Below are 18,955 nucleotides of genomic sequence, written 5' to 3' on the forward strand. Positions count from 1 at the left end.
TGTAATTTTGTATGTTTTTAGTTTGTTGATTATAATACTTAGATAGTATATTTATTTTCATAAATTCATATTGATTATTCCTTCTATCATTCTTTTATGTTATCTTTCATGCTAATTTATTGTTATAAATTTTATTTAAAATCTTAAATAAGTTATTTGACGTGCTTGCTTAGGCTCTTTATTATTAATCTACCTTATAAACATTATGCTCTAAATATTTTTCTTCGACATGACTTAACAAAGAGCATCGTAAATTTTATATGTTTTACGAGGTGAATCAGAATAATGAATCAATGATTATAAGAGTTCATTATGTAGTTTGCTTTAAAAATAATAATTTTTAAAAATCTTGTAAATCACACCATGTTAAATTGATTTCAGTATAGTTTATTTGGTTAGTTTCTATGAATATTTTGACTGTAACTGCCTAAAATAATATTTGTCAAAACATAAGATAATAGTGTTGATTAATATTAAAATATTAACGGATAAATAAATTTGTTAATTTCTTTTGATTGATCAAAAAAAATTTGAAATTCATAAATAAATTGTGGCTTGTGCCTCTCACTTTATTCTCTTACTTAACATTTTTAGAGAGAGCAGTATATCCAGTATTTTCTGGTGTGATATACTTTTATCTATCGGATTTTGTCTTCGGCTTGTATGATTTACTCTCCATTGCAGAGTTTTTCGTTTTCGTTCAATGTTATTATTCATCCACTTCAAACCATATATTTCTTGATGTGTGCCTTGTTCAGGAGGATTATGCGATTTTTGATTTGGATATTATTAAAGAAAATACATTTGATATTGATTTCTAATTTATTTTGAAAATACACTTTTGAAATTTTTATTTTGAATAGTATATTTTATTTTGTGTTCTTGCAAGTAAAAATCGTGTATTCTTTATATTTTATTTTAATTCTTCTTTTGTTAAATTTCCAAATATTTAGTATATATATGAGTCAATTCCATTTTAATGATTTATTTATTAGTTTGCCTTATTTGATGTTGAATTCTATTTATCAATTATAATTTTTCATAATTTTATTGGTGGTTTTAAATTTTATGTGGATGTTTTCAATGGCTTATAGCCTCAACTTTTATATAGTATAGATAAAATAATGATTTAACATATTTTGGTGTTTTAAAATAATATGTGAATATTCTCAATGATTTATAGCCTCAACTTATATATAGTATAGATGTTATTTCAATAGCATATAACCTAAACTTTGAAACCATGAGTCAAAATTATTATTTATAAATTTTTGAAAGCCTTGCATTTTCAAAAACTAATTCTTATTTTATATTTTATTTGAATGTTAAATGTCGAAATATTATATATATATATTAAGTGAGTTTATATATAATGTTTTACTTTTATTAAATTTCTTGTTTTATATTGGTTTCTATTTTATTTCTAATTGAATTTTTTTTGGAAATATTGACATTTTTGAAAATAAAAATTTAAATAATAACTTGTCATAATAAAATTGATTATTTCAAATTCTGTGTGGACACCTTTAGTACTTATATCCTCAAATTTCTTTTATAATGAACTTTTATATAATATAGATTTATGTTAAATTTCCAAATAATTTGTATATATATATATATGAGACAATTCCATTTAATTTATTATCTAGTAGTTTGCCTTTTTGACACTTAATTCCATTTTGTATCCAAATAATCAATTTTGGTAATTTTAACATTTTTAAAAATAGTAAACTAAATTTTTATATTTATATTTTTGATTGATTTCTTATAGTCCTCTCCGATATGTATATTCTCAGTCGCTTGTTAGCTGTCAGTTTTTATATAGTAAATAAAATGACGATTTAGCATATTTTGGTGTTTTAAAAATATTATGTGAACATTTTCAATTATTTGTACCTTAAACGTATAAATAGTATATGCTATTTGTCAATATTTTCATTAGCATATAGCATAAAATTTGAAAATTATAAGTTAAATTTATTTAATTATAATTTTTTGAAAGTCTTGTAATTTTTAAATTAATTATTATTTTATATTTTATATTTTATTTTAACTTTCGTAAAATATTTAAATATTAAGTTAACTTATTTAAAATGTCTTACTTTTGTAAATTTACCTTTTTATATTGATTTATATTTTAGTTTAAAATAAACAATTTTTTGGTAATATTGACATTTTTAAAAATAATAAACAAAAAATCTGATTTTGCATATTTTTATTGGTGGTTTTAAATCATATGTGGACGCTCTCAATGGCTTAAAGCTTCAACTTTTATATAGTACATATATAGCCTAAAATTTGAAAATCATAAGTTAAATTTATTTAATTATAAATTTTTGAAAGTCTTGTATTTTTTAAATTAATTATTATTTTATATTTTATATTTTATTTTAAGTTTCGAATTTTTATATATTAAGTTAACTTATTTATAATGTCTTACTTTTTTAAATTTACCTTATCTGATAATAAGTTATATTTTAGTTTAAAATAAAAAACTTTTTGGTAATATTGACATTTTTAAAAATAATAAACAAAAAATCTGATTTGGCACACCTTTGTTGATGTTACGTGCTTCCCAAAAGTGAATCACTCTAAGAAGAACTTAATTCTTATTAAAAAAAATTTCTAGATCATCAAAAACCAAAGAAGAAGCACAAGCCACCATTGCGTAAGTATATCTTTTTTCTTTTCAATATCTCTCTCTTTTCCAAAGTAAATCTTGAAAACTTTTGGAACTCTACACAACTATTTATAGTCACCTAATACTTCATTTATTAGAAAGTTTCTTCTTTAATATATTAAGTGAATTTTCCTTTTAGATGTTTTAGTTTTTGTTAACTTAACTATTTTCTTTTTATTTTCCATTTTTCTATATCAGTTACCATTTATTTAAGTAAGTTGCCAAATTTTAATATTTATTTTTCTTAGTTTATGTTATATATATATAATATTAGTTTCTTTTAAAATCTTTTTTGGAATATTAACATTTTAAAAATAATAAATTAAAAATCTCAGTTTTTTTTTGTTATATATTCATGTTAATATGACATTTTTATATTCATGTTATATATATATATATTTTTTTTTTGTCACTTGGGGAAATTTCACACCCAGGAATCCCTGAAGGTGGAGTCGAACCCCGGTACCTTGGGTGCCATTTAGCCACTAGACTAAGGCTGACCCGGCTTATTATTTATGTTATATATTCCCTTTTTTTGTTAGCTTAACTATTTTCTTTTTATTTTTCATTTTTCTATATCAGTTACCATTTATTAAAGTAAGTTGTCAAATTTTAATATTTATTTTTCTTAGTTTATGTTATATATAATATTAATTTCGTTTTAAAAAAAATCTTTTTCGGAAATATTAAGATTTTAAAAATAATAAATTTAAAAACTGAAAATGATAATATTTATTTAGTTAGTTTATGTTATATATAATATTAATTTCATTTTTAAAAAAAAAAACTTTTTTGGAAATATTAACATTTTTTAAAAAATTAAAAATTAAAAATCTGATTTGTCATATTTGAACTGGTCGTTTAGAATCCTACGTTGACGCTCTCAATAGCTTATAGCCTCAACTTTTATATAGTATAGAAATTATTTAATTATAATTTTTGAAAGTCTTGTATTTTTAAATTAATTATTATTTTATATTTTATATTTTATTTTAAGTTTCGAATTTTTTATATATTAAGTTAACTTATTTATAGTGTCTTACTTTTGTAAATTTACCTTATCTGATAATAATTTATATTTTAGTTTGAAATAAAAAACTTTTTGGTAATATTGACATTTTTAAAAATAATAAACAAAAAATCTGATTTGGCACACCTTTGTTGATGTTACGTGCTTCTCAAAAGTGAATCACTCTAAGAAGAACTTAATTCTTATTAAAAAAATTTTTAGATCATCAAAAACCAAAGAAGAAGCAGAAGCCACCATTGCGTAAGTATATCTTTTTTCTTTTCAATATCTCTCTCTTTTCCAAAGTAAATCTTGAAAATTTTTGGAATCCTATACAACTATTTATAGTCACCTAATACTTCATTTATTAGAAAGTTTCTTCTTTAATATATTAAGTGAATTTCCCTTTTAGATGTTTTTAGTTTTTGTTAACTTAACTATTTCTTTTTATTTTCTATTTTTCTATATCAGTTACCATTTATTTAAGTAAGTTGTCAAATTTAATATTTATTTTTCTTAGTTTATGTTATATATATATATATATATTAGTTTCTTTTTTTTTTAAAATCTTTTTGGAAATATTAACATTTTAAAAATAATAAATTAAAAATCTCAGTTTTTTTTGTTATATATTCATGTTAATATGGCATTTTTATATTCATGTTATATATTCCCTTTTTTTTGTTAACTTAACTATTTTCTTTTTATTTTCCATTTTTCTATATCAGTTACCATTTATTAAAGTAAGTTGTCAAATTTTAATATTTATTTTTCTTAGTTTATGTTATATATATAATATTAATTTCGTTTTTAAAAAAATCTTTTTCGGAAATATTAAGATTTTAAAAATAATAAATTTAAAAACTGAAAATGTTAATATTTATTTAGTTAGTTTATGTTATATATAATATTAATTTCATTTTTAAAAAAAACTTTTTTTGGAAATATTAACATTTTAAAAAAATTAAAAAATTAAAAATCTGATTTGTCATATTTTAACTGGTCGTTTAGAATCCTACGTGGACGCTCTCAATAGCTTATAGCCTCAACTTTTATATAGTATAGATTGCTAAAACAACCTATATATTAAAGTCAAATGCATTAGTGTACCCAAATTTCGGTCAAATGCAGAACCAACCTAAATGGAAGATGAAAATACTTTTTAGTCTTTATGAACAAAAAAAAAATGGAGAGGTATTTATGTTTTTATCCTTTTGGAAGTCTACATGTAGAAGAAGGAAGTCTACATATATTTAGACCTCCATCAAAGTCTAATTTGTAGACTTGATGTGTAGTCTACACCAAAATTTTATCTAATATTTAGTTTAAAAATTGTTTAAAATAATTATTGTGATAAATTTTACCTAATCATCAATATAATGGATAGTATGAAGTAAATATATTAAAAAATTTTTTTTTTGAATTATACAGAGGTATCCTGGCCCCACCGAAGTGGTCCAGACTAGTCACGTGTTGCCACATGTCGGTCCTCTGTCCCTGGCGATGCCGAAATGTTAATTCCCCAGTGGCCGGGATTCGAACCCAGATGGCGGAACTCACAGCTGTGAACCCTTTACCAACTAAGCTAGAAGCCCCGGTTATTATATATTAAAATTTTATATAACTGAACAATTTTAAAGAATATATACTAAATTGGTATCCATAATATAAACAATATTCATAGTTTAGAAACAAAAGGTTATAGCATGATAGGTCTTTTAGTGGTAGATTTTTACAATTAGATTTTGTTTTTTTTTGTTTTATTGACTTAAATCTGTTTATTAATATTTAGTTGTTTATTTTTTGTGTAATTTTGATATTTGATACAGTAAATGAGATTTTTTGAGTATCAAGCAAACTATTTAGGGTTTGAAATTTGTGGTTTAGGGTTTCGTAGACCTACAATAAAGTCTATAAATCTGTAGACGTCTTTGTCAGTCTATTTTATTCGTGTATATCTTTAATTTTAAATTAAATGTTCCAACAATTTAAAATCATATATTATGAATATTTTTTTTTATTGTAACACATATTATGAATATTTAAAATTATTAAAAAATTGGTAAATCATATTTTAAAATTTGTTAAAAAAACGAAAAAAGATCGTTATAGACATACAAGGAAGTCTACACACAAAATTTAACTTAACCGGATTTAACCAAAACAATTAACCTAAACGAAGTAAACCAAACCTTTTTAACCAAACCAAAAAAGTTAGCCAGCATATAAATACCCTTTCTCAAGCCTGTAAACCCTAATACACGCCGTGTGTCTCTCTTGTCTCTCTCATGGCGATTTCTGGTGAACAAGAGCATCTTCGGCCTAATCCCGCGATTTCCGGTGAACAGGAGCATCTTCGGCTTAATCCCTGCCAATGCTCATTGTCCAGGAAAAGAGTGGTTATTTCAAAGATAAAGCGAGGCTCCAAGGCTCCCTCAGCACCCTCAAGGAGCACGATGACAAGCGCCAGCTCACAATTCTCGCCGGAATCGATCTGCCTCTCGGTGGAACCGGTCGCCCTGACATCCTAGGGTTCGTTTTCACCCTTTCTCTGTTCATCTTAGGTCACAGTTATCTTCAATTGAATCATATTGATCTTTATCTCAGGTTGTATTATGCGAAAATTGGAATTGGAACACCTGCGAAGAGCTATATTACGTTCAACTCGACACAGGGAGTGATATCATGTGGGTTAACTGTATTCAGTGCAAACAGTGTCCAAAACGAAGCAATGTTGGTGTAATAATCCTTGACTTTTTTGAGACTCTTTGTTGTTTCAGTACCTGTGTGTGTGTGTGCTTGATTCCTTATTTTAAAAGCTTTGATATTTTTTTTTGATATGTTGTTGTAGATCGAGCTGATACTCTACGACATTGAGGAATCAGAGAGCGCGAAGTTGGTTTCTTGCGATGAAGACTTTTGCTTCTAGATTAGTGGTGGTCCTCTCTCAGATTGAGGAATCGGAGAGCGCGAAAGATTCATTCCTCTGTTATTATTAATTTGTTTAGTGATAAACACAATTTAGAGAGAGTTTGCACCAGCAATATGAACTGGTAAGATTTCATGTTTTGTATTTATTCATTGAGATGGTGAGTGAACAACATGCATCAAAAGAAAATGGTTTCAATTTTTTTTTTTAAATTCAGGTGAAGAAGAGGACGGCAGGAACTGTTTCGACGCATGGTTCTCATGTGATGGAGTTTGGAGATATAGGACTACTAAGCAAAGGGAAGCTCGTCCTTTACTTGGGTAGAAATCCAGACAATGATCATTATCACGCATGAACCCAGCTGGCTTCTTGATTGGTACTGGAGCAGCGATACAGGGAAGAACATGAGGTAAATGACTATTAGTTCCATGCTCCTGTTCTATGTAAGTCTTTATGAACTGTTCTTGTTGTTTGAATTGGTTTATTATGGTTTTTTATTTGTTCTTTTGCAGCTGAGTTTTTCCCTGATAAAACTGAAGTTCAATGCATGCATCGATGGCAAAAAGTCTTGGATCCAAACCTTACCAAGGGACCTTGGACACAGCAGGTTTCATTATGTTTCTGATTCTTTTGTTTTTTTTTTGTTTTTGGAATGTAAGAAGAGCTTGAAAGTTATTTGTTTTTTTTTTACAGGAGGATGAGACAATCGTTGAGCTTGTTATTCTCATTACTTCTCGTTTATCATGTGATTGCAGTGTAAGCTAGCCCACATCTTACTAGGTGATTCGTTTGGTGGTCACCTGGAGAGTTTCTTAGGCACAGTTTGGAGCGCCTTTGTATATGTGATAAGTCAGAGTTTCTTGGTTGGGAACCAAAGGTGTCTCTTCGTCAGGGACTCCCTCTCATGGTCAAAGACTTCCGTCAACGTGTCTTTGGTGACCAGAAGGAAGGCTCCTCCATGGCTACAACCACCACCAAAACAACCTCAGCTTAAGCAAACGCCGATGCAAGTAGCAGCCATTGCGGTTGTTTAATGGTTTATACCCAAAAGAATACAAGGGCACTGCTTGCAGCTACAATGTGGAGAGGAGAGAGCTTCGTTTTCTAAAATTTATTTTGTTTTTGTTTTTTTTTATTATGATATTATATTATGTGTAACGTAGAGTAAGAGTTTGGTACCTTTACTACTTATTCATGGACCTCACTACAGTCTAAGAAAACCCTTTTTGTCTTTTGCAATTACAAAGTTCAGTAGCAACTAGTTAAAAGTAAAACAACATGTTCTCTATGCTTGGTGTAACCATATGGATTTGCCGAGAAGCTGTGAAAATTATCATTTAAAGAGCTCAATCACAAAGTTCTAATCAACGATGTGTCTTAGTCATAAGAGATAAGACAGAACACAAGTGAAAAATACAAAGGGAACACTAGATTTTAAGACTCATGATGAAAGCTCCATTGATGCAACAATTAGGATGTTACGAGAAACAACTCCGGGCAGACATCTCAAACTCTCTTTTTTCTTACTTGGGATTCCTGAAGACGATAATGACAGAGTCACCACGGAGAAACATCTTGCTGACGAAGCGATCTCTATTGACGGGAAGAGCTTTCTTCTTCAAAAGGATAAGTAAAACGAGTACCAATCAAACAATGCATTCAAATTCAATACAAGACTGCCTTCTCAATCAATATCATCAAGTAGAAGAGAATTGAGTCATTTCCTGCAAAAAAATACAGTTTCACATATTTAGCGAATAAATATTTCATGTTTCATAAAACTACAAACGTAGACTTACAATTATGTCTACAGTCTAACACCTAACAACATTGTGAAATCAAAAGTATTATAATTTCATAACTACAAGAGTTTTTCTTTTCAAAATCACTCAAACCTATTAGGATTAACTAATACACACTTTCAAACAAAAAAATCTAGAATAAACTTTATGAATAATACATAAATTTAGTTTTAATTTATTTTTCTACGTAGACTTTTCAATCAGTCTACGACAGTGTAGACGTTCGTGTTAGTTTACATTTGTAGACAGTCAAATAGGTCTACTTTTTGGGTTAGTTTTTGCAATATAAAATTTTACGGGTTACTTTTTTTATTTGACCATAAACTTATCCAAGTTTTGACTTTATACATTTAGACTTCCGTTTTAGTCTACCACATTAAAAATGTTAGTTTTTATTATTGACCAGAATTCACCCAAGTTTTGACTTTCGAAGGTAGATTTCATATGTAGTCTACATGTTTCAATTTTTTTGAAAAATGTTAGTTTTGCAATTGACCATTGTTTGACTTTCTATGTGTAGATTAAAATGCACGTCTACAGCTTCGTAGACTTCGCTTAAGGTCTAACCTCAAAATCCATGGGTTAGTTTTGCATTTGACCAAAATAAATATGTAGACTTCACGAACAGTCTATATTTTTTTGTGAAAAATGCGAAGACTGCACTGAAAGTCTAAAATTTCAAAAATATTTATTTGGTCAAATGCGAAAACTGCACTGGAAGTCTACAATTTAAAAATATTTTAGTCAAATACAAAACTAACCTATTCAACGAAATTAATGTTTTGGTCAAATGCAAAACTGACCTTAAGTAGACTTTTTTGGCAGCCTACATTTCGTAGAGTTCCGTTGAAATCTACTTAGCAAGGTCAAAAAGGACCTTTGGGGCTTTTTTCAAGTTGGAAAATTAAACAAGGTCAAAAAGTAACCTGTAGATCCCAGGGCATTCTCAAAAGTTGAAAAAAAAGTAACCATCCTTATGTTGTCGTCAACAATCATATGCATTCTCAAAAGTGAAAACAAGGTTTGCAACAAAATTTTTTTTAAAAACAAACCTTTTTATCAAAGTTACGAGTCAAGAGGGTCGATTGATATTTCCTCCTTCGATTCCATGAACAGCAGTGAGGTTTTCGATGTCCCAAAGAGAGCGACGGTTCTTGACATGGATGGGATCATCTGTGAAGTTAGCGATCAAAACTTTTAATAAGAGCCTCAAAATCAATCTCTAAACCCTAGGGTTAAATAAGATATAGAGTAAACCTTTGAGCTTGTCTCGTCGTCATGATCGTTCCCTTTGAGTACTTATGAAACTTCTTTCCTTTTCCCAGGAGCGGCTCGGTGACGTCGTTCGCTCCTGGGTTCCGTTTCCAACAGATATGTACAAATCCGAGCCCTGGGATCTACAAGTTACTTTTTTTTTTAGTTCTCTATCGAATTGGTTACGATGATCTAGTTTTGATTTAATTGATTTTGACTTGGGATTATAGACCAGTCGAAAGGTTACTGGAAGACGACTGGCAAGGATTGCTAATGGTTCGAGGGCCATAGGGATGAAGAAGACCCTTGTTTTGTTTTATCACAGCCAGGGATCGAGCTCCTCGTGGTGAAAGAACCAGTTGGGTTATGCATGAATGAATATCGGCTTACTGATGAAGAGTTAAAGATTGCTGGTGTGCCACGAGTAAGATCAATTGGCGTTTCTTCTGTCCCTTTTTTTTTTTAAATATGAAAGTTAGTTTCTTTATGCCAATGGATAAAAGTTATTAACTTTGTTGAGTGGTGTGTAGTGTAGGATGCGTTTGTGCTATGTGGGATATTCCAGGCCTAAGAATGGAGAGCACTACGGTGCTCCTTATCTTGAAGAGGAGTGGGAAAATGACATTATGTACCCGAACAAGATGGTCTAAGCGTGAAGGATGATTGGTTGTTGATGATGATGTTTATCTCGACCTTGACGAGGTTTGTGTAAAAAGTGGTAGCTTTTAGCCCCTACCGTTTTCGTCAACAATTCCATAAATTATTTCTCTTAATCACTGTGTACGATTATTATTATTATTACAGTTCAGTACCCTCTTTTACTTCTCTGTACTGTCTTGCTTCCGTTGGTGGTCAGTTCCTCTTCTCCTGTTTGCAGTCATTCTCTGCTTTCCGTAGATGGGGTGATTCTGAGCAGGTGTGTTATTGGTACCTACCATCTGATAGAGGAGGCAGGTCACTCTTCCTTATCCGCACCTTCTAAAACAACCGCATGGCTAACGCATAGCACTGCTTCCAAACATGGAAATTGTCTCCCTGAACTTTGACATTCTGGATCATCCTTTAACTACTTCACTTTCCTTCTTACTTTTATGGTTCAAACCAGCTTTGTGTAGTACTATTATCAATGATCTGTTTCGCAGTAATGAAAGTCTTGTCAAAAGAGAGAGTTTGAGCATAACATTACACTTTCAATAGAGGAACTCTACTTTTAGAGTAGGAACTTTCTACAAAAGAATGGTGAAAAGCATTGATAAAATCATCTCAATGTCACCTACACAAATTTCATAGCATTATTCAACTATCTCCCTCGTCTCTTGGCATTCGATATTCTTCGATATCCAACAAGTCTTCTTCCTCACTTTTTTTACCGGCTTGCTCTTTCCAATATGCTACTAACTTTTTCAGTCGCACCATTTCTTTGGATGAAATATGTTTGCTAGGATCATTCACGATCGTTCTCACTCTCGATGCATATCTGACAAGAACCATTTCAAGAACCATAATTGACAACTATATATCTACATTATATACGTGAGTTGCAAATTATAGATATATGAGAAGTCAGACTTACATAAGAGAATTGTATGTCTCGTCCAAATTTGATTCGGCTGGAGACACATTAACAAACATTAACGTCTTCGCATTGCCGCCCAATGAATCGCTCATCAACATTGTTAACTTGTGATTTCGGTAAGGAATATGCTGGTTGCCCGAAGATAAAGCACCAATGACATCACCTAATGCAGAAAGTGACTTGTTGATACTTTGAGCTTCCTTGAGTTGGCAACCAGCAGAGCCTGACTTTTTTACTCTCTCAGAACCAGCAAGATCCACAAAACTCAACTGCAAATTAACATATATAGGATCAGAATTTTCCACCATGAAAATAATTCTCATATACTCCACGCAAAGGATGAAGTGAGCCACAATTATGAACAGTGAGAAATATAATCATTGTCTCACAATTGTGTACCAGACCAACGATTTGAGCACATACGGCTGAAGACTATAACTATTTTTCTTTAGTACATGATAAATGTAACTTATATTTTCTCTATGGTGGAAAGCATGAAAGGTTAAAGAACTCATGTTTCCTTGACAGTCATTGTTGTCAAAATTTTGAGAAAAACAATTTGTGAGTCAATAATCATGAAAATGGTCACCTTGCCCCTCGCTGCAGACTGGGTTTGAAGATCGATACTTTCGATAACAACCGAAAGTATTAGGTGAGATCTTGAGCTTTCTTCATTCATATTTGTTCCAGAAACATGCCGTCGTTCAGATCCTCTTTCAATAATCATTCTCAGTTCCTCCAGAGTTGATATAGGTATAGTTGTCACATTCTCGACAAAGACCATACCCTGAGAAAATATTTTATGCATGATATCAAACTTATGTTATGTGTCCACAAACCAGTTAAATAAATAAATATGTATATATATATATATATCACATTACCTTAGAATCTTTTTTAATATCTAGTTTCAAGCGTCTTGCACTTTTTGGTAACAGAAGGTCTACAAGTGTGTCTTGATAAAGTTCCACCATATACGCCTGCATAATTTCTTGTTGTCATTTGATGCCACAATCTTTGACCACAACATATGTATTAGTATTCAAATTACCTTTAGAGAAAATGAAAATCTGTTGCTATCTCGCTTTAATATTTTGAAAAGTTCCTTTGTAGCTCGAGGTGTGAGTCCAGGATTGTTCTCATGCCCATATATTGTGAAAGTTTTTCCAGAACCAGTTTGACCATATGCGAAGATGCAAACATTATATCCATCTACAGCCGACTGTATCAAATACTATTAAAGAGAAATGATATTAGTTCCCAAAACAAAAAGCAAAGGATGAAATAGAAATGAACATAGTTACATATCACAATAATACCTTTGTGTCTTCAAAGACATCATCTTGACTAGCACGCATGTCGAATACACGATCATACATGTGTTGTTTTCGTTTCTCGTCTTTCCACGGATGTTCGACTGTAAACTCATCCACACTTGTTAGCATCTGTTTTTCCTCCTCTGAATTCTCTTTTTCATTTAGAGGTCTTATCCGACAGTATACTCTAATTTTCCCCTTCATATCTACAATCAAATTCAAACAAACAAAAAACTATAAACAATTCCAAAAAAATCCAGCAATGAATCTTATTGTAACCACTTAATCATCATGTTACCTTCTATGGTATTGTAGTATTTTTTCCTCAGAACTTGTTCTTCTTTGTAAAGTATTTCTAGTTCTGCAAGTTGGGCTCCTTGCATCTTCAAAATGGCAGCGGTTTGCTCATTCTTTCTGTCGATGTCCTACAAACATGATATTGGAATGGAACATCTCACCTTTACTTTAAAATTTTTAGCTAAATCATGAAAATGCATTTCCATTATTTAAATAAAAATAATATTAAAACGATGAAGAGTACTTCAAGAGTACAAATACCTCTTTCATTTCTCTTAACTCCTCGAGCTCTTTCAAATTATTCTGCAACAGCTTCATATCAGAAGTCTTACTTTCAATTGTACGCTGAGCCCTATCCAAGTCTTGAGTAAGGACATCATGCTTATTTTCAAGTTCAGAAACACGAAGCTTTAGCACCTTTCTTTCTTGTTCATATCTTCTTTGGTTTTCAACCTGAAATGTTGAAGAGTCAACAACACGCTAGTATCTGCTGCTTATCAATTTGAATCGACCACAAATCTAATACATCATATTCACCTCCTCTGTTTTCTTATTTTCAATATTGAAAACACTTTGCTCCAGTATTTTGTTCTGATTCAACAACCTCTTTGAATTCTCAACTGCAATGTGCAATTCCTTATTCCGAACTTCTAACTCGGTTTGGATTTTGTATAATCTCTGTGACAGAAAAATTAATTGTTAAAAAGAGAATGCTTACAAAGAACAGCATAATTTACTCAGTAGTTATAGCACACCGAACTGTGAACACACATGATATATATTCACCTGATTATTCATTTCAGTTAATTCTGATTTTGTCTCTTTACTTGATTTTGTGTTGCCCGACTTTGCCAACCTTGCTTCCATTCCTCGCAGCTCAGACATCAAGGTCTACAGTATATAAAATGAATAAATAAACAACTCCAACCAAGCAAAAGAAGGAAGAGAGTTATGGTATAACTAACTTGAATAGTTGTTTCCTTCTCGTCACACAACGACTTAAGTTTATCACGGTCTAAAGTAACCTCCAACAATTTTTTCCGTTCAGGCTCTAAGTTATTACGCATAGCTTCTAACTCTTCACGCAGAGTAACTTCTTGCAGTTGTTTCTCTCGCAGTTCATCCATCAACTATACAACAACATGAAAATGTGGTAGTAGTTCATCAGCATCAACTCTAACGAAAAAAAAAAAGAGGACAGAAAATAACATTCTACATACACTAAAATGAAAATGGTGAGGAAGGGTGAAAAGTATTGCATTATCTCACAACTGGCAGAGATAACGATCCATGATAAATCAACTGTACTATGTTATTTCATGTGTGCCAACAGAGTTAGCTTTCCCTCTATAAATTCAAAGAATATGTACCTTATCATTCTTTTTCTGAGACTCATCAAAAGCCTTAGACAAATCTTGTACACGTTTATCATACACTTCAAGATTTTGCGGCTTAGAACTGCAGGATATATCTCCATTAACCAAGCTATTGGCAGCATACCGGGCTTTGGAGTAACGACGCAACATAACATCATTTATATGTGTTTGTAAAGCAACACAGATTTCTTCTCCCTACAAAGAATAAACCGGTGGATCACACTTACAAGTTGCCCAAATCTATTATCTCGTAAAGAAGTGCAATAATAATAATGATCCTAAAACAATGATGACTGAACCTGTTTCGTCTCAAACTGAAATATGTGAAGAACACCAGCAACTCTCATCTTGAAAAAGACAGCAGTGTTGCTGCTGCCAAATTGCATTATGTCACGTAATTCAGCTGAGTGCAGATACTCTTTGGGAACCGGTCGGAAAAAGTGAACCTACAAGAAAGCAAACAACAATTCAAATCAAACAAAATACATTCGAATGCCACAGAACAATGACATTTTAAAAGTGTCACAAAGTATATAGCGTCTGTTTTAAAACTGACCCCACGTTTGTTGATACCCAAAATGATTCGTCCAGGTAAAAGGCCAATCGGATCATCTATTTTGCGTACGCTAAAAAACACAGAGTTCCCATATGGCAGTGCCTTCAATATCCGTAGAAATTGTTGTCTTGCATCATCTTTTGTCACGTTCTCCTACATTTCCACAGACACAAATACGAAGGAACATTTAAGCATGCGGATTGTATTTGACAAAGGTATCTGATAAGGGTAAGAGCCAACTGAATAAAATGCATGGGATCATTCCTACCATTGAACTGTATCGAGCAAGGATATCCAATTCCCATTCACGCTTGGCTCGGGTAATTGCTATTTGTCTCGGCAAAAACCGCTCGAGAAGTGATGTCCAGTCACTGATCCGTGACCCAATGAGAAAGAAAACGATACTATCAACGTTACTTTGGAAGCAAGCATCCTAAGGTTCTAGACAAGAAAAAAATAAACCAGCGGCTTAGCTAAGGAGTTAAGAATACTAACATGCATGACTCGGGACTATTGACAAACCCAATGCCAACAAGAATTTGTAAGGCACAAAGCTGGGCAGCATCATCCCTTCCAACAGGATAGTTTCCTAGCAAATAGTCATGTTGCAGCTGCATGCATATGTGTGTCAGCAAGTTTGTTTTCATGTGAAGATAAATGTGTCATTATTAGTGAAGAAACTGCTCACTTGTACAAAGGACAGCTGCACAAACATCAGATCTGTTACAGCTTCGTCAGACTCTCGGAATAATTTTTTTTTAAATACTAGTTTGCAGTGCAGTATCTCTCCTTTATTTCTATCTTTTATAGCTTTGAATTCTGCGAGGAGATCTCCAATATACTTGTTATCATCCAATCCTATATATTCCTCTGCGAATGAGGGATAGAGAAACAATGGATAATGTAGTAACAGTAGGACTCAGGTTTTAAGCAAATGATCAAGAATTACTATGGAAGCATACCATTTCCAGGATCAGATGATTTGGAACTTGAAACCACTTTACGACATTCAAACAAACTGAAGCTAGAAAAGGCTGATAGTTTAATTGTCCCAGCTAGCTCCTGATACAGAAATGGGAATGCAGTGAGAGAAGTTTAACCAAAAAGCAAGGGGAGCTACTGCTTTGAACAGAATATCATGAGTAGGTAGCAGTGCAATGCAAGGAAAAGAATGCATGATAGAAAGGAAAAAGGGGAATTGAAGATAATAATACCTCAACAGCATCAGAGACTGTAGTAGCCATGTCATAGGATATTTCTTCAAAAGTCTCATCAAGAAAGAAGACAATGGTTGTAAGCTTTCGAGCGGTCAAAAGAGCTTCGATTTCTTCACGGCCAGGGGTGGTATGCCTAGGACCAGCTTTGATAGAGCGTTTTAAGGCCTTCAAAGTATTTAGAGAAAGAAGCTGAGCCTCTGGTTCAGTAGTTGGATCGTGTGCGACATTGTGAATATACTCAGAGAGATATCCACCGATATCTTTGCTAGGAGGCATTGAGGATGCACATAAGTACATGAGTTCCCACGCTCTTATCAAGTACTGCCTGAGATTATGCCAAAAAAGGTAAGGGAGAATTTTTCTTTTTTTTTTTTTTTTTTTAAAAAGGAGAAGGAGAAAGGAAGCAAGTACCTGTCAGGATTATGTCTGGTCTGTTTGGAGATTTGGGCAAAAAGTTCGTCCCTGAGTTCAACACGCTTCAAGGTTTTTTTGAAAAGCTTGCCAACAAGGTAAATGCGTTCATCTAGAGAAGGTGGCGTTGAACTCGATGAATCAACGCCCATATACTTTAAGATGAGATTAAACAACTTGGTAGCACGGCTGACGAGATCGCTGTTAATCTTGAGCAGGGATGTGGGGATGGGATCCTGAAACACACATTTTTTTTTTAATATAGCACAAAGTCAATATCAGAAGAAGAAAGGGAAAGAGAGAGGCAAAGGAAGACCTTCTGGAAGCAGAGCATGTCCTCGAAAGTGAAGCGCTCTTTCTGGAGATGAGAGCCGGACGATGACTTTTTGGAATAGAAGAAGCCACGCTTGCCACCAGACTGGATTTGCTTCTGCATAAGCCGCAGAAAAGCTTCAACCTGGAAGCGATCAATGAGGGGAATGGCGGCAGCTAGGTCGGCAGGAATTGACAACGCCCCTCCTTGAGCTTGAGGAGGAGCTGTGGAGCTCCTGAATTTCTCAAAATTAATAATGTTATAAGGAGGGAGGGAGGGAGCAAAAGACTTACAGAGGAGGAAGAGCAGACGATTCGGCATCGAAGTCGGTCCCAGAGGGATTGGGAACATAAAAGCAAGAAGAAGAAGAAGCATCGGCTGCGACTTCGTTGCCATTGCCAGAGCTCAGTGAAGAATTACTTCCTCGTTGGCCCTCCATTACAGAGGAGATTGTAGATCTGGAGCACAATTTGACCAGAGAAAGAGAGAGACGACAGTCACGGGATATATTTAATTGCCATTCAATACTACTTCACGATTCAGCTGACGGTTTTCTTTTCACAAGGGATCACTCGCCGTCGTTGTCATCGTCTTGTGTGGGTTGGAAGTTTGAAACTAAATAAATGACTTGCTCAAGAGAAAAAAAAAAAAAAAAAAAGAGAGAGAGAGACGTGCCTACACGTCCGTTATAGTTGTGCCTCCAACACCAAAAACAAAATATTCTTTAACATCTCTCTGCTTTGGTGTCATCTTTCATTACAACAATAATGCCAATTCAAATTAACAATATACTACTACATGTATGTATGTATGCAAGGCCAATTCAACACAAGCGTCGCCTATTACATTTATTTTCCTTTTCAGACCTAAACCATAGTGCTCCATCACCTTCTCCATTTCACAGCTTTGCCATTGCTAAGGCAGGCAAATTTTTCCTTGGTGGAAGCTTTAGATCCTCAACTTCCTCCACTCTCTTGAAGTACTGCTCTACCATCCTATCCTTCATCTCCTCCAGCCGCCATGGCACCCACTGAAAATTTAACTAGTTATATGTGACATCTACACCGCAAAAATAATTAAAATGGACAGAGATTTTCTTGTGTTATAAAAACCTTTGGATTCTTATCTTTGTCAATCAATATGGCTCTGCACCCCTGCATAAGAAAGACTAAGTTGTTGTAATTATGCCTCTACAACAAGGACATTTTCAAAACTAAGAATATACAATGGGAGATGCTGACAGAACCTCCACAAAATCTTTGCTTATATCTCCCTTTAGCACATGACACACCATTCTATACTCACGGCTAAGGCACTGCCCCACCCCTTGTAATCGTCCTTCTCTTATCTGCAAATATATACGCACAGTTAGCTCTTTCTTTCCATCATTTTCTCTGAATAGGTGTGATGCAACTAACCGATCTAAGAGAGATTTTAAGGCTTGCTGGTGAAGCCTTTTTCAATGCTCTAATAGTGGCTGAGATCCAATCGTCGCCTCCATGAGTGGCCTCTCTCTCCTAAGCAGAGAGAGTATCGTCAAAGGTGTATCAGTCAACTTAGCATCCGCAAGCCAACATATCAACTATATCGATGAAATACTCACAAGTGCAGCTATAATTTCTTCCACTGTTCTCCCCGAGAAGCACCTATCAATAACATCCAACCTGCCAATAAGAAACAAACGGAAAGATAAGAAACAGCTGGTCTCTGTTCTAATGAGAAATGGATTACCTAAACATGATAAAAATGTAACGTGATCATGATAAATAACAGATCAAATATTTTAGCACATGACATAGAATGCGTGAAAGAAACTTTGGCATGACAAAAGATACTCAGCGAACTCCGGTACAATAGAAAGAGTTAAAGATATGATTATATACACTTGCCTGTGGTAAGCACTCTGCTGTTTTAGGTGCGGATTCTGTGTGTACGCATCGAGAATTGTTGAGACCAAGATTGGATCAGTTGAATCAACTCTGCAAAGTTCTGCTTCCAATGCAGCCAATCTCTGTACAAGGAGTAACCTGACTAAGTAACAATCCTTTGCAGAGTAAATATTGCTTGACGCTAGTCGCTCACTATAAGAAACCTCGAGTGTAAAAAGTCACTCAAGAAAAGAAAAAAAGTAACAGTCCACAAGTTTGGTAATGGACACTATAAGTTGTAACAGCCAATCACGCGGGAGAAAATAAACATGATGAAGAAGACTATTCCAA

General features: G+C 32.9%; 2 protein-coding genes and 2 long non-coding RNA genes across 7 annotated transcripts; 2 read left to right on the plus strand and 2 right to left on the minus strand.

The window, feature by feature from the left end:
• The first annotated feature begins 5,960 nt into the window (after window positions 1-5,960).
• LOC130501256 (uncharacterized) lies at window positions 5,961-7,850 on the plus strand. 2 transcript variants are annotated; one of them, XR_008939599.1, is made up of 6 exons: window positions 5,961-6,221; window positions 6,297-6,428; window positions 6,541-6,742; window positions 6,836-7,027; window positions 7,131-7,225; window positions 7,312-7,850. It is a non-coding gene; the product is annotated as an uncharacterized LOC130501256 (long non-coding RNA). The 2 variants fall into 2 exon arrangements; XR_008939600.1 differs by having other exon boundaries at window positions 6,297-6,422.
• A 1,635-nt stretch (window positions 7,851-9,485) lies between these two features.
• On the plus strand, window positions 9,486-10,691 carry LOC108811380 (uncharacterized). 2 transcript variants are annotated; one of them, XR_001943296.2, is made up of 3 exons: window positions 9,486-10,098; window positions 10,205-10,376; window positions 10,479-10,681. It is a non-coding gene; the product is annotated as an uncharacterized LOC108811380 (long non-coding RNA). The 2 variants fall into 2 exon arrangements; XR_001943297.2 differs by having other exon boundaries at window positions 9,487-10,098; window positions 10,552-10,691.
• Window positions 10,692-10,824: 133 nt separating this feature from the next.
• Window positions 10,825-17,389, minus strand: LOC108811378 (kinesin-like protein KIN-14E). 2 transcript variants are annotated; one of them, XM_018583430.2, is made up of 22 exons: window positions 17,030-17,389; window positions 16,740-16,968; window positions 16,424-16,659; window positions 16,010-16,337; window positions 15,758-15,857; window positions 15,484-15,665; window positions 15,291-15,406; window positions 15,064-15,166; window positions 14,796-14,948; window positions 14,539-14,685; window positions 14,234-14,434; window positions 13,829-13,993; window positions 13,650-13,754; window positions 13,401-13,541; window positions 13,125-13,316; window positions 12,865-12,991; window positions 12,570-12,772; window positions 12,302-12,484; window positions 12,135-12,230; window positions 11,840-12,037; window positions 11,248-11,519; window positions 10,825-11,151 (listed from the first exon to the last, which is right to left on the minus strand). In XM_018583430.2, exons 1-22 carry the CDS (start codon window positions 17,173-17,175, stop codon window positions 10,971-10,973), a joined length of 3,804 nt encoding a protein of 1,267 aa, XP_018438932.1. In that variant the 5' UTR covers window positions 17,176-17,389; the 3' UTR covers window positions 10,825-10,970. The 2 variants fall into 2 exon arrangements, with proteins under 2 accessions (XP_018438932.1, XP_018438931.1); XM_018583429.2 differs by having other exon boundaries at window positions 16,740-16,971; window positions 17,030-17,318.
• Window positions 17,390-17,456: 67 nt separating this feature from the next.
• LOC108811379 (3-hydroxyisobutyryl-CoA hydrolase 1) lies at window positions 17,457-18,747 on the minus strand (the record flags this gene model as incomplete). Its single annotated transcript, XM_056996143.1, is given in 6 exon segments — window positions 17,457-17,766; window positions 17,849-17,890; window positions 17,983-18,084; window positions 18,155-18,253; window positions 18,340-18,400; window positions 18,626-18,747. Coding segments are annotated over 6 exon segments (558 nt in total), but the record flags the coding sequence as incomplete, so codon positions are not given.
• Window positions 18,748-18,955: the final 208 nt, after the last annotated feature.

This window comes from Raphanus sativus, unplaced genomic scaffold, assembly GCF_000801105.2.
Source record: "Raphanus sativus cultivar WK10039 unplaced genomic scaffold, ASM80110v3 Scaffold0138, whole genome shotgun sequence".
NCBI classification, from domain to species: domain Eukaryota; kingdom Viridiplantae; phylum Streptophyta; class Magnoliopsida; order Brassicales; family Brassicaceae; genus Raphanus; species Raphanus sativus.